General features: G+C 32.4%; 1 protein-coding gene and 1 long non-coding RNA gene across 3 annotated transcripts in view; one reads left to right on the top strand and one right to left on the bottom strand.

The window, feature by feature from the left end:
* Window positions 1-98: 98 nt before the first annotated feature.
* Window positions 99-14,631, top strand: part of LOC124420023 — an 87,573-nt gene continuing 73,040 nt past the window's right edge. The window contains exons 1-2 of the long non-coding RNA XR_006940986.1: window positions 99-245; window positions 626-871. This is a non-coding gene — a long non-coding RNA (uncharacterized LOC124420023). The remainder of the gene's footprint in view (window positions 246-625; window positions 872-14,631) is intronic.
* Window positions 3,713-14,631, bottom strand: part of LOC111683124 — a 48,351-nt gene continuing 37,432 nt past the window's right edge. Inside the window, exons 5-10 of one of the 2 annotated variants that reach the window (XM_046951506.1) lie at window positions 10,750-10,779; window positions 9,079-9,409; window positions 5,895-9,019; window positions 5,615-5,826; window positions 3,982-4,222; window positions 3,713-3,918 (exon numbers count right to left, since the gene is read on the bottom strand). In XM_046951506.1, the coding sequence (XP_046807462.1) occupies window positions 3,726-3,918; window positions 3,982-4,222; window positions 5,615-5,826; window positions 5,895-9,019; window positions 9,079-9,409; window positions 10,750-10,779 (4,132 nt within the window). In that variant the 3' untranslated portion in view covers window positions 3,713-3,725. The remainder of the gene's footprint in view (window positions 3,919-3,981; window positions 4,223-5,614; window positions 5,827-5,894; window positions 9,020-9,078; window positions 9,410-10,749; window positions 10,780-14,631) is intronic. The other variant, XM_046951507.1, reaches the window with a different exon arrangement.

Raw genomic sequence — 14,631 nt, 5'->3', positions numbered from 1 at the left:
ACAATTTTTAGGTTTTTTGTTTTGATTTTCATTTTCTCGTATAAAATAAAATTGAAAATCAGCTGTTCGACTTGCCAAGTAGCAGTTTGCATGTTGATAATGCAGTTCAAGTACTGTTATTTCGGTATGTTTTTGTTGGCTGTGTCAGTTTGTTTTCATTTAATTTTAAGTGTACATTGTTGTTTCAAAAAGTGTAAAATTTAAATTATAGAATTAAATTATATTTGTTAACATATATTGTTCGGGTAAGTGTTGTAGTGTAGATATTGCACATTGATTAAAATTACTTTTTTTGCTGGAAATAAGTTTATGTATATGCTATTAGCGCAGGAGGCACTTCTTGGAACTACGCCTGGCTTCCAAGCGCCGTTAGTTTTTTTTTTCAAATGATAATGTTTTATTACACCTTTGTTCATTAGGATATATGGTTTATATCTATGATTCAACAATAATGCGACAATTTGCTAAAAATTTCTGTGTGCTTATGATGGTGCAAACGATGTTTTTTTCTTAACAAATTGTCGCATGATTGTTGTGTTGTACAGGGTTTTAATATCTATTGACCAGCATATTGACTAATCTATAGTTTAATCTAATCAGTAAAATAATGAATATTTTGTTGCAGGGGTTCCCACCGTATTTCGCTTTATTCATATTCGTTGTGAACGTAGCTTTGTTAATGAACATTTTAGAAAATCAAGTTAGTTTGCAAGGAGGATGTGTATTATATAACATCAAATCCTAAGAAAAACACCTAGGTCTCTATTAGGCCTGATATGTTGTGCATGTTTGCACAATCTCTATTGGAAATCCAACCCACGACCTTCGTTCTGACAATGTCCCAAGTTTAAAGAACTAAAACAGGACAAAGGTGAGTAAATATAAAATGTATATTAAGTAAAAAATTATTCTAATTTTTATATAAGTTTTGAAGTATGAAAGATCTAGGTATTTAAATAATTAAGATAAATATATTAATTTAGTTAGGAACTAAAATATTAAGCATTTTAATGAAAATATCAAACATTTGTTGAATTTCTCGCGCTTTTCTCATGAAAAGGAAACTTCCAATATAAATTTAGAGGATACAATTTTTTTTAGAATATTTTGAATTTTCGAAATATATATGAATATGTTTTGGATCCTTATATGTATGTAGTCAATTAAGCTGGTTATGTCTGTTGTTGTTGTAACAATATCTATTTGGGGGGTATCACATTTTAGTCCGAGGCCTATAAATTATGCTACTTCAACTGTATGCGTCGATAAATCCATTGGACAAAGTAAGGTAGGAGAATATTTTGAATTCTCATATGTATATATATGTATATAGTGTAGTCAATTAAGTTGTAACAGCTAAAACTATATAATAATCTAGTTGGAGGGATCTACAACAATGTCCAGTCCTTAAAATTAGGCTATTTCAACTGGCTGCGTTCATAAATTCATTGGACAAAATAAAGTAAGGTGGGTTAACCTTAAAAACATAAACGATATTCGTTGTGGTCGGCACTGTGTATACGCGACCAAATAGCAATAAGACTGTTGCTTCATTCCGATCAAAGTTCGGAATAAAGCAACAAAATTTTTTCAAAGCTGCCGTATACGAGGATTTATCTAATGGATACTGCAAGTATGTATCTTTGTATTTTAACCTCGTATATTCGAAGATCCTTCCTGATTTGCCTCCAACTGTGTGATGTTAAAATTGGTTCCTCTTGGGAACTCTTTAGTCAACATGACATTATGTTCCTTGTCTGAGAGGACCTTCTTTAACTCGTTTAGGTGATGTTCCGAGTTAATAAGTAGGCAGACCGATACAGTCCTTAGGACAGCATTTCGGTAGCTTAGGATATTATATGAAGCTAACAAGGTTTGTTTCTTCATCCATATTCCAAGTGCGACCATCCAGCGCATTGGGGACTTTGTTTCTACTTCGATGTGGCTTTAGTTGACGAAGTAAATTGGCTATCAAATTTAACCCCAAAATATTTGGGTGGTACATGGTCGGAATTAAGACTCCATCGACCACGATGTCAAAGGTTAGGTTTACTTCCTTTCAACCAGATGATAAAAAGTATTGTTGACGACTTTGCTGGTAATTTCTTCTATTAAATAAAACGATTATTTCTTTTTTTAATATTTTTAATGATCTCTTTATTTGTATTATTTTTTTTAAAGAACTTTCTTTTGAGTTGACAAATTGTGAGTAGATTTTTGTTGTTGTTTTTGAATAATGACAGTAATAATTTTAGTTGTTTTTTTAATAATAATTTTTACAAACAAATTAAAACTTTGTAATTTTATTTAGTATCTGTGTTTTTTTTAAAAGCTGTTTCTTTTTTTCTAATAAGATAAGACTATTTAACTATTTGGTTGATATTAAATTGTTTATCAATCTTTGGTTTAGCTTTCATTCTTCTTTCTATCAATCAATTGAAACATTCAATCAATTACTAAAGTATTGGAACTGGACGTATGTAAAATCTATTTAAAAAACTGTTAATATTTCATTATTATTTTTTTAAAGGGTGGTGTTGCTATTTTCGTTTTAAAAACTACTGGTATTTCCTTAAGGTTTTCTTTTGGTTTTTTGTTTTTAATTATTTAGAAGGAGAAGAAGAACGAACTATTTAGTTGTGTTAAGAAAATAAATGAAATTTGAAGTGGAGAATTTATATTTAAATTAATTGCAACTTAAAATGCAAATTAAAGTGTAAAGTATTAAAGAAATTTAAAAAATTAAGAATTTAAAGTAAAGCTTAAATTATTTTTAAAAACTTTTTTTGAAAAATTAGAAAAAAAAATGTTTTATAAGAATTTCTATTAATTTTCTTTTGAGTTCAAGTACAATACAAGAAGAAAAACAATTTTTTAAACATTAATTGACAACTATGTATATAAATTTCTACACTCTAGTGTAAAGACACCTGTTTTTTTAAAAAGGGCCTTTAAAAGACGACTTTCAACGAGAAAAAGTTATAAACGAGTACAAGACAGACATCATACAATATAAATACACTGAACGAAAAAAAGGGGTTTTAAGAATTTAATGTATGTTTGTTAACAATTATTAATAATAATGTCTTTTATTAAAGTTTCTTTCAAAAGTTTGTTATTTTTTTTTTAAATTCCATGTTTATTTTCTTAAAATTTCTTTCTATAACTATTCAAAAATCGTTTATCTTAATTTTATTTCTTTCTATACGGGGCTTTCCTACAATTTCATAAATCTCAACAATATTTTTGCATTTAAGTTCAACATTTGATTTTAGTCTATATTGTATTAATATAATCTGTATTTTTATCTTTCTTTACTTTTGATTTTTAAAAATGTTTCAAGGATTTTAAGGTTATGTTTCGCAAATGTTTTGTATGGGTTTTAATTTTTTATTAAATATTTTGATTTAATTTAAACTTTATTAGAAAAGTTTTCATTAACTACAATATTTAAACTGTATTATATTTAAATATATTTATATAAAAAGTCAATTCTATCAGAAGTTGTTGTTTTGTTTCTAAAATTATTTCTTTGTTTTTAAATTCCTTATTCACTTTTTAGTTCATAATAATAATAAATAAATAAAATGCTTGCAATTCTTAGGCGTTATTTTTTCAGCGGACTTAAAAGTGTGTTTTTTTACCCTGTAAAACTATTCTGAACTATTTCCGTTTTCACTACAATTAATAATTTAATAAGTTCGTTTATTTGTTAGTTAAATATGCTAACTAAAATATTTTAGACCGGCTATCAATAAAAATTTCTCTATAAATAATTCCGAATCCAAGACCGCAATATGGGCTGCACGTCCAATTAATGTATTGGCTGTATGCGGCAAAGCATGATGTACATCATAGCGTGTTAGAGTCAATTCGGGACGAGCCAATATGGGCGCTATAATATTGTGTATCATTTCTCTGTAATATAAATAAATATTTTGTTTTTATAAACATTATTTTTTTAAAGATAATAAAACTCACCTATATATTATGCCTAAATTGGAATTATCACGTATAGCGGCTTTACACAATTCAAGGCGAGCTGAATGTGCTGGCACATAACGATCTTGGCTGGAACCACATAATAATATATTTTTAAAATGATGTAATGTACTGCGTTGACTCAAACGATATAGGAAACTTTTACGCAAATCGGTTGTGTCTCGCATGCAAAGTTGTAATAAAGAACCAGATTTTTTCCATTTTTGCATAAACCACATGCCTGTAAAGAAGGATTAAAGTAAAGTTATACTTAAAGAGTCTAAAAGTGAAGATGTGGAAAATAATGTTTTTAAATAATGTGGGGCCTAAAGACCTAGTTCCTATAGTTTCTTACCTACAACATAAGGTAATGCGGTCATACGATTGCTATCTTAGGTAGGGTTCTATAAATCGACTTTCGAATAATCGAACAATCGACTTTTTGTCGAAAAAAAGTTGAAAAGTCGAAATCGACTATTTTGTTCCAAAAAAGTCGATAACTCGACTATCGTCTGTGATAAATGTCGAGAAGTCGAAGAAAGTCGGAAAAATCGAAAAAAGTCGAAAAAAGTCTGAAAGTCGAAAAGTCGAAAACTCGAAACTTGTAGAAACAAGTCAAAAATAGTCGAAAATTGTAAAAAAGTGGAAAAAAGTCAAAAACTCTAAAATAGTCGGAAAAACTCGAAAAAAATCGAAAAATAGTCGGAAAAAAGTCAAAAATATTCATAAAGTCGGAAAAAAGTCGAAAAAAGAAGGATTAAAGTAAAGTTATACTTAAAGAGTCTAAAAGTGAAGATGTGGAAAATAATGTTTTTAAATAATGTGGGGCCTAAAGACCTAGTTCCTATAGTTTCTTACCTACAACATAAGGTAATGCGGTCATACGATTGCTATCTTAGGTAGGGTTCTATAAATCGACTTTCGAATAATCGAACAATCGACTTTTTGTCGAAAAAAAGTTGAAAAGTCGAAATCGACTATTTTGTTCCAAAAAAGTCGATAACTCGACTATCGTCTGTGATAAATGTCGAGAAGTCGAAGAAAGTCGGAAAAATCGAAAAAAGTCGAAAAAAGTCTGAAAGTCGAAAAGTCGAAAACTCGAAACTTGTAGAAACAAGTCAAAAATAGTCGAAAATTGTAAAAAAGTGGAAAAAAGTCAAAAACTCTAAAATAGTCGGAAAAACTCGAAAAAAATCGAAAAATAGTCGGAAAAAAGTCAAAAATATTCATAAAGTCGGAAAAAAGTCGAAAAAAGTCGGAATAAGTCGAAGACTCGAAAATTCGACTTTTCGTTTCAACTATAGAACTCTAAGATTCTTAGGGTTGAATTTTATTGGGTCCAATAATCTCAATGAAGGTGCTCGATTCGCAATAGCAGGACCATATGATTAAGGACCCACACTATTCAAAGGTCACAGCAGGTCTGATTTTGTAAAATACAAGTACTGCTCATCTAGCCATCTAGTCAACCATTAACCATGTAAACACATAACATGGCTGATTGGAACCTTAATATCCATACAAAGTAGAGAGAATCTTCTTAATTTAAGTTCTCTAATTGCCTGAATATTTCTCAACACTCTAGTACTAGTCTTTTATAAATCTATGGTAAAACAGTAATATTTCTACTTACCCATATTAACAAGTCCGCTCGTATTATATAATGTACCCAAATGAGGTCCCGACAACGATAGGAATGTATGCAGGCGTGGCAATAATGAACGCATTTGTGGTCGTGCCAAAGCGCTGCGTACAATAATTGTTCCCAAAGAGTGTGCTACAAATGAAATGCGCGTAGGATTAAGTCCACAGGTTTCGATATGGTATAAAATTTCAGCTACAAGTCTAAAATTACAAAAAAAAAATCATAAACTTATCTTCTGTATCATCGAAAAGCAATAATTTTCCCCTACCTATCAGTCATTGTATCGAAATCGGAAAATGTATCACCCTGATTACGTTCCGACATTAAAAACTCTAAATTAGCACCGGGTAAACCCAATTCCAAATATGTCCGCACCAAACGTAAATCCGCTGAATTACCATCTAAACCATGAACACATATGATTAAATGCATGCCATTGGGTGAGAAGGCTCTATATTCATCGCTGATATAGAAATAGGGTAGTTCGGATGATAGACGTGTGAAGTCTGAATAAATGCTGCCACTGTATTTCAATTGTTTGCGAAATTCTTCACGATATTTTTCGAATTCCATTAAGGATATGTTACATTCGGGACCTTTGTTTTTCGATTTGTGCGATTTGGTGCTGCTTGAACGGGTAATAGCTGTTTGAGTATTACTATTGCTGGTTGTGGTATTTGAGTTTTCCTTATTCTCATCTTCGGTATTGTCCAGCGAAGCCGGTTGGCTTTGAGAGTTTTGTGAGATTTTACTGGATCCATTGGGTGTAGAACGGTTTGATCTAGTAGTATTGGTTATAACGGCAGTTTTTACAATGGCATTGCCAAAATCTTTGGGTCTTTTCATTTCAATGATGCTATGAGATCTAACTACTGGTTTGTTTGTGAATATATTGGCAGCGGTTATAGGTTTCATGGACTCATAGATGTGATAAACCGGATTATCGATGGCGGCAATGGGAGTCCTTAGATTTAGCGAGTGTTGTGGTATCTCCTTTAAGGGAGGCGGTGGTGCTGGTGGCACCGCAATTGAGGGTGACGAATGTTGTGTTATATTCTGATACGTTTCCGTGTTAAATGTCACTGGCGTTGTTATACTAGTCGAGGGATTTGTGACGTGTTTAGGTTTTAGTTGTGAAGATTTCTTTGTTTGATTTTCATTAGTTACAGGAGGATCTCTAAATTCATCTGGCGGCAGAAGATCATCTTGAAATTGTTGTGGTGGCGGTACTCTTACATTTATTATGGATCCTGTTGTCTCCTTAATACTGGTCAAATCAAAATCTGATTTGGATTTCTCCGTGCGTCGATGTCGTTCTCTTCTTTGGGTCTGTATGAGTGACATATCCGAATCCTCTACTTCTGTCGATTCATTGTAGGGTATATTCCTTAGATTACGTCTTAGTTCCGATTTTAAACGCTCAGTTTTAACTTTGACTGTCACCGTGGTGACTTTTTTGCTGACACCTCCTTCAGTGCTGTTTATTAAAGTTTTTGTGTTACAGCGATTCTCTTTATGCTTTTTAGTTTTATTTTGTTGCTCCAAAAGTTTTTGCAGTTTCAATCTGAGTTGTTCGCCATTGAGACGAGTTTCTAATTCACTTGTTTGTTTAGTTTGGGTCTGTTTTAAAATAGTCTCCGGACTGGAGGGTATAATAGAGCTGCGTCTACTCGATACCCAACCACTTTCTTCGCTTAAGGATGATGTGGAGTCACTTATTACTCCCTCGGTGGTGAATTGATGTGGAGGTACCAAATTGGGCAAGGACTCACTGAAACCACTTGTTGTTTGATCTTGATCACCTGAAGTTGAGTCCAATTTAAAGGGCACACTGGCTGAGGACAGCATTTTTTGTTCTGCCTTTGACTTCTTTACCTTGGAGGGAATATCACTTTCCGAACTACTGGATTCCTTTTGTAGTGTTCCGTTCTTAAGCATTTCTTTGAGGTCAGATACTCTAACACGAGCTATTTCCACAGATCTGGGTATTGTGGAACTAGTATTCGGTTCCATTTCTCTGTTAATATTCTGTTTTAAGGCTTGAGAAGAATTACTGCGTGATATAACAATCTGTTGAGGCCATACAATGGGCTGAGTTACTGCACCATTTTGTGGCAGTGTCCTATTGGGTGTATACGATGGACGTGGCACAATTTCTCCATTTGTTATACTTTTTGGCAGAGAATTATAGTAAGTACGTTGTCGTTCTACCACTTTTTTGGGTGGATTTAATAGTTTAATCTCATGGAGATAATCATATTTACTGGCTGACATACCATGTTCCAATGGTTGTCGACCTAATGTGGCGGCATTTGTAGGACCATAAAACTTCGGTTGATTGCCATTGGTTAAGGGGTCGCAGTCTTTGTTATTTTCCTCGACATTTTTATATTTTTGCCTGAATTCATTGATATTCCGCATGAGATCTTCTGCTTGTACTTTGGGCTTACGATTACCATTTAGACCAAAACCTTTAAACGATGGACCTTTCTGCACCGAACTATACAACGAATATTGCCTTAACTCGGTTTCTGATAATTTAGCGGGATAAGCTAAGGTATTTTGGGTTCGCAGAGAAGGTGTACTATGAACAGTGCCATCGAGTTGGTCCAAAGACTTGCTATGTCTGGCTGGCAAAGTACCAGCACTACCGAGTTCACAGAAACCATTTGAGGTACCATTATCAATTTCGATTTCATCTAGTAAACCATTTACCGAATGACGCGACATATAACGGTGGCTGATGGTAGGATTGGGACCTTTACTGGCTGCCGTAGGCGCTATAGTCAAACTAGCTTGCAAAATCTCACCACCCAAAGCAAAGCGTGGCGTTAACACTCCCGTTAAACCATTATTCTTTAAGGGATAATCATAGGTTACTCCACAAGAACATTCTTTATTAGATTGTTTTCTCGCTGCGGGTACTGGCTTATCTGTTGAACCTTTAACTTTACCATTTACGGGAATGTCTACACGATTTAAGTTGGGATCGGACCCTGTGTGCTTGCGTGTAAATTTACTAGGCTCTATATAACGATCTTCAAAGATCAGTGGCATAGAATTGGTGTCGCCATCAATCGGTGAACAATGGACTGGCAAAGGTGGCAGAGTTTGCATATAACGACTGCGTCTAGCCATTTCCGATATGGCTATATAATTCTGATAGTTGCTATCATAACAACCAGCTGCCGTATGACGGGGATTTTCCATAACAAAGAAACCTTCGGAAAATCTGCGTACCCTTAGAATATGATGCTTTTTAGCCAATAATGTATGTACAGAAGGTTGAGTGGAGGCGATTAAAACACGACGCCAAAACATTATACATTCAGCACACAGCTGCGCTATATCTGAATTGGCTTTAATGGCGAAATCCTCTTCGGAGTCATGATTCTGTAAATGAGAAATTTTGCTTAAATAAAACTAATTCCGCAGTTATAAGGCTAACTTACCTTAGCTTGCTCCATTAGCTTAAGCATTCTATCATTAGTATCATTTTCCCGAAACGGTGGTGAACCTATTTGTGTATTTACATTCGGTGGGAGTACATTACTGAATTCATTTAAGGATATTTTCAACTGCTCTATAGCTCCCAGCAATAAACTGCATATTTCACGATGTAATTGGCGGGATTGTAAAAGACGTCCAGCTGGACCACCACTACATTTGGTAGTACCTACTACTTGAGGACCAAAGAATACAGCTTCTAAAGGTCCTGGCGACATACTACCGCGACAACTTAGTTTGCCCGTACTTAACCAGGGTTTTGAATTCTTGGGTGCACTAGAAGTATAAATAGAAAATTGTTTAAATTAGTGTTGATAAAGTTTAGATAAGGAAACAGTTCATCTAAAATTACTCTAATTTGCTACACCATTTTCAAGGGAAATTTAGAAAGTATCAGTTTTGAAATTATGTCCTTAATAGTTGTTATTGGGGTTACTTTTCGATTTATACATAGTAAATTTTGTTCTAATGATTATTGCAACTTTTGTCTAATGTTCTATAACATAGTTCCAGAAAGTTCTTTCTTATGGGATGTAAATCTTGCAAAACATCGCTTTTAAGATATTTCAATCCTGTTTCATGTAACCTGTCAACCTAACAGAGGAGGTATTCCAGAGTATAGCTTTCTAGTTATATTCACTATATTTGTCAGAGCCCGTTCGTCGTAGAGTTGTATCCATAGTGCTGTATGTATTATCATACTAACCTTTTACTCAATCATTATGAGGAGCGATACCATGAGATCCTTAATTCAATAAGGTCTAACAATAGCAGTTCATGTTTAATAGCATTTCCAGGCTTACAGTTCTTCCCTTTCATTTTAATACTAACCTTACAATCAATCATTATAAGGATGGATAATATTATGGCAGTTTATGTTTTCCAGCGTTTCGGGCTTCTCGTTCTTCTCTTGCATGGATCAACACAGAGCATCCTTGTGGGCCTGACAACTATCCATTATTACAATTAGCCGTGTAGGATTTTCTCATCCATGTTCCACTTCCATTTACTTTATAACAAGTACTTTACGTTTTTAAATGCTGAGGTCAGAACTGACCACTAGAAAGTAATCTTGGATTCAACTCCTGTAGTAGAGAAGATCTAATATATGATCATCTATGAGATACTTGGTTCATGATCTGCATATGATAGCTTCTCAGTAAATTATGGGGTTTTCAATATATGATCGCTTAAAGAACTGATCTAGACCGGTAGCGATCGGTTATTGAAATGATGATCTCATTGAAACAGTAAAGTTTATATTTTAGCTTAAGTCCCGTTAAGGTTTTTCTGGTTTTAAAGATTACTAGTTAGTTTTATTTTATTGAAATTATACAAATTTAACTAGAATTATTACAATTATTTTTGAAATTCCCTTGGAAATGGTGTAGTTTTTCATTCAACTAAAACAATAAATGTGTACAAACTACATGATTTTCGATTAACTAACAAATTTTCTTGCTAAAAAAAAATAAAAAAATATAAGAATAAAAGAAAACTATGGTTGTAACTAACAAATAGTGTTAACTACTTACACATTACATTATTGCTACTTTATAAGTGTTGTAATATGACAAAAAAAATATGATAAATTTAATATGGATGCTTCTTCTTACCATCGTCTTAAATAATGGAAAAGTGTTTTCCTTTCATGTGAAATTATGGATGGACATTTGGAAAGAGTAATCATAGAGTACGTTTGAACATACAGACGTTATGCAAGTTGTTGTAATAAATGAATCAAAAATTAAGAAACCAAAGTAACGAAATAAAAGAAAAGAGGGAAAAATGAAAAAAGGGGGTTTTTAGGTCAGTTGCAGGGAGTAGTATAGTTGTTGTTATATGAAACGAGAATGATGAATGTCATGTAGATGATGATTTGAAATGTAAAAAGAAAATAATAATAATTAGGTTTATGTTGTTTTTTTTGCATGTTATATTATGAGTGTTGGATAATAAATAATAAAATAATATTTATTCTTATAAAGAATACATACATATTTTTAATTTTTATAACAAACTTTAGTTATGAATAGGATTAACAAATTTAAAGTCTTTATATAAAAGAATTAATGATATATTTACAGTTTTTGTACAAATATTAATTTATACAAGACATGGATATATCCATGCTAAGTACAGTAGGGAATTTTATCTTAAAGATATTAGATTATATATTGTTCATATGTTCGTAATTTTAACAATAGATATCAATAAATAATCAAAAAAAAAATATTTTTACACCAAAGAGGAAATTTGTTGAAATTGCGGGCATTAGGATGAAAAATTTATTAGGATATTTAATGGCTCTTTATAGGTTTAAAAGTAAAGGTTTGACGCACCTGTACCACCAATAAATATGCCTTTTCTATCAAGAAAATTACAAGAATCTTCTGACATAGTCTGTTAGCTCGTGTTCAGTTGTGAAGGACAGGAATGTCGAGAATTTAACGTGAGCACCTGCCTTGACGGCCTTATCCCACGGTGGTCTTTTTCAACCACTGGGTAGACTTGAGAACGGTCTATCATCGCCCCTTTGTTCGTTAATAAAGAACGCCGGTGGCAATTTTTGTACATAGGTTCTGACCGGTCCATGCACAAGTACTTTGCTGGAGTACTCGAGCTATCTAATCTCTTGACCTCTGTGGATTCGGCAACAGCACCTAGAGACGTAGCCGGTAGACCGAAGTGCGATCATCAATAAGCCGTAGACTCACAGGGACACACTGTGGTAATTCTGATATGAACAGAGTAAACCCTGAATATATCTGGACAAGGAAGGAAATTCAATGGTATCAAATGTATATGATACCTTTTATACATCATCATGACCTCTGTATCTATGACCTCTGCCAATCTATGCAAGGACTAAGCCAAGCAGTAGACTGTAGCCAATTTTTCAATCCCGGTCAGATTGGAGGTATTGGCCACCTCTTTATACCCCGGGCTTACAATAACACCGAGGCGGAGGTCTCGCCTATGTAACATGCCGCCGAGGGGAAGCTGTGAAGGACAGGATAAATTTTGACTTTGACAAAAGATCAAGTGCTGGTTATCTATTTGTAGACATGAATCTCTTGAAATCTATGCAGATGTAACCAAGTCTATTAAGAGTAAAGAAAACATTTTTAGCATCCGGACAAAATGAAACGTCCAAGTGCTTTCTCTGCCACTGTCCGACATATTCTTAGTGGTTACGATTGATTCTGTAGTTAATCCAACAAAAAACAACTTAAAAAAAAACGAAAATGATGTAGAACTAACTTAATGGAAGTACTGAAAATGACTAGAAAAAGTAATGATTTTAACACAGTCATGTCATAGGCGGGATGTAAATTTTATTTGATTCCAGATTAACTACTTCTGAAGTAATTTTTAGGAAGTAATTTTTATGTTCCTTTAGTAAATTATTTCCATTTCTTTGAAAGTCAATAAACATTACGTCCATAGATGGTTAAACAAATTAACTTAGTGATACCTTCGAAGTAATGATAAATGTAATTCTTTTGGAAGTACTTCGTTTTATTATTGCTGGGAATTCATGATGCTATATTAAAAATGGATACAAAGTTTTTGTGGTGGATCGATGTAAGATGCTTTAGAGGTTATAAAAATTACAAGTTTAAAGATCAAAGTGTGTCGAATGTAGATTTCTCCAATTTATACACAAGACTTAAACAATTGTAACCTTAACAATTTATATAATTTAAAAAACTTCGTACATCTTTTTCTTTACTTAAAAAATATAAATTTAAATAAAACTAAAATTAAGATTAAACATTTTCTTTTAACTTTTCAATTAAAATAATGTAATTCTATGTTTAGTATGCTGTACAAATATTGTTTTACATAGAATGTAATGAAAATGTTATTTATAGTCTTTGTTAAAAAAAAAAAAGTAGAATAAGTTAAGTTTGTTAAGTAAATAGTGTAGCGATACTTGAGCAATATTCTACAATTATTATTTACACACTTTTTTAGTCATAGCACAATTTTTATAAATGTAAAATGTAAGTTTCTACGGGGAAGGTATGCCAACACGTGACAATTTCAAAAGTTAATTAATGAAAACTTTTTTAAGTGAATAACAGAAAATATATTATAGAGATTAAACTTTCGAAGAATCGATTTGTGGAATGCCCTTCTGACATGTAAAAGGAATATATAATAAAATACTGTTCAGTATCTTATTTAACTAGAGAGTTCCAAATTTTTTTCATAGTTCATTCACTTTGTATCGTCTTATTTTTTTTTTGGAGTTCGGTATAGATATTTTGACTATATTTTGATTCTTCTGCTTTTTAGAAGTCTTTTATATCAAATTATGTCATACTTCCCTTTGGCAAATGTAAATTCATGCCACCCTTAGATGCAATTTATACTTTAGTTAAAGCATGTATATTCTAGAACTACTTACTATAACAATGTCCCTTTAAGAGTTATAACTTACGGCATTTTTGTTTATACTATTTTCTTTTCGGGACAGGGTTGTTTTTGCTCTCTTGGACATGCCTTTAGTATTGTTTTTTAACTTAATTGACATTGACTCGAGCTCTATGCTATTCAGGGGTCTTGTTTGTTAATAGCAAACTTTTCATTTTAGTACAAATTCATTCGTATACAATTATTTACACATGTCAGTAAAAAATATGAATACATTTAGGTGAAAATATAATATGTACTATATATGAAGTTCGTCTAGCAAAACATTGTTATATTAATGAAAATATGAATGAAAACAGAAAGTATTTGTTTTATACAAACTTTTCACGATGCTGACGACATAAAAATTGTGACAATTTAAAATTCCATGATAAAATAAAATGTGGTGGTAAAATGACCTGTAGTTTTGGACGTGGCTGTTGAATTCTGTAAAAGTAACATTCATAGATTTTCTTATATAGTCTTGTTAAATCTGTGTTTGAAAGTATTTCTGAGTATGAAATTTTGATGAAATGAAGTTTTTTTGCAACACGTTTTAATGACCCCCGACCAGTGAAGAGATATTAAATCTGTAGGAGTTGTAGAAAGAGTTTAACGATTAAAAGTTATATACATAATTATCTACATTACTTTGTAAATCAGGAATTAGATAACTCTCGGAAAACGATTTTTTATCATCCTTAAGATCATACCTTTAACTTCTTAGTAAATGACCGTAAATGATGTTTTTTGCCAAAACTGGTGTTTTTAAAATGCCAATAGAAGGAACATTTTTTGGTCTAGTCTATAGTCTAGTCTATAGTCTAGTCTATAGTCTAGTCTATAGTCTAGTCTATAGTCTAGTCTATAGTCTAGTCTATAGTCTAGTCTATAGTCTAGTCTATAGTCTAGTCTATAGTCTAGTCTATAGTCTAGTCTATAGTCTAGTCTATAGTCTAGTCTATAGTCTAGTCTATAGTCTAGTCTATAGTCTAGTCTATAGTCTATTCTATAGTCTAGTCTATAGTCTAGTCTATAGTCTTGTCAATTGTCTAGTCTATAGTCTAGCGTCTTAA

This window comes from Lucilia cuprina, chromosome 5, assembly GCF_022045245.1.
Source record: "Lucilia cuprina isolate Lc7/37 chromosome 5, ASM2204524v1, whole genome shotgun sequence".
In the NCBI taxonomy this organism is placed as follows: Eukaryota; Metazoa; Arthropoda; class Insecta; order Diptera; family Calliphoridae; genus Lucilia; species Lucilia cuprina.
This window is presented reverse-complemented; position numbering and strand designations above follow the sequence as displayed.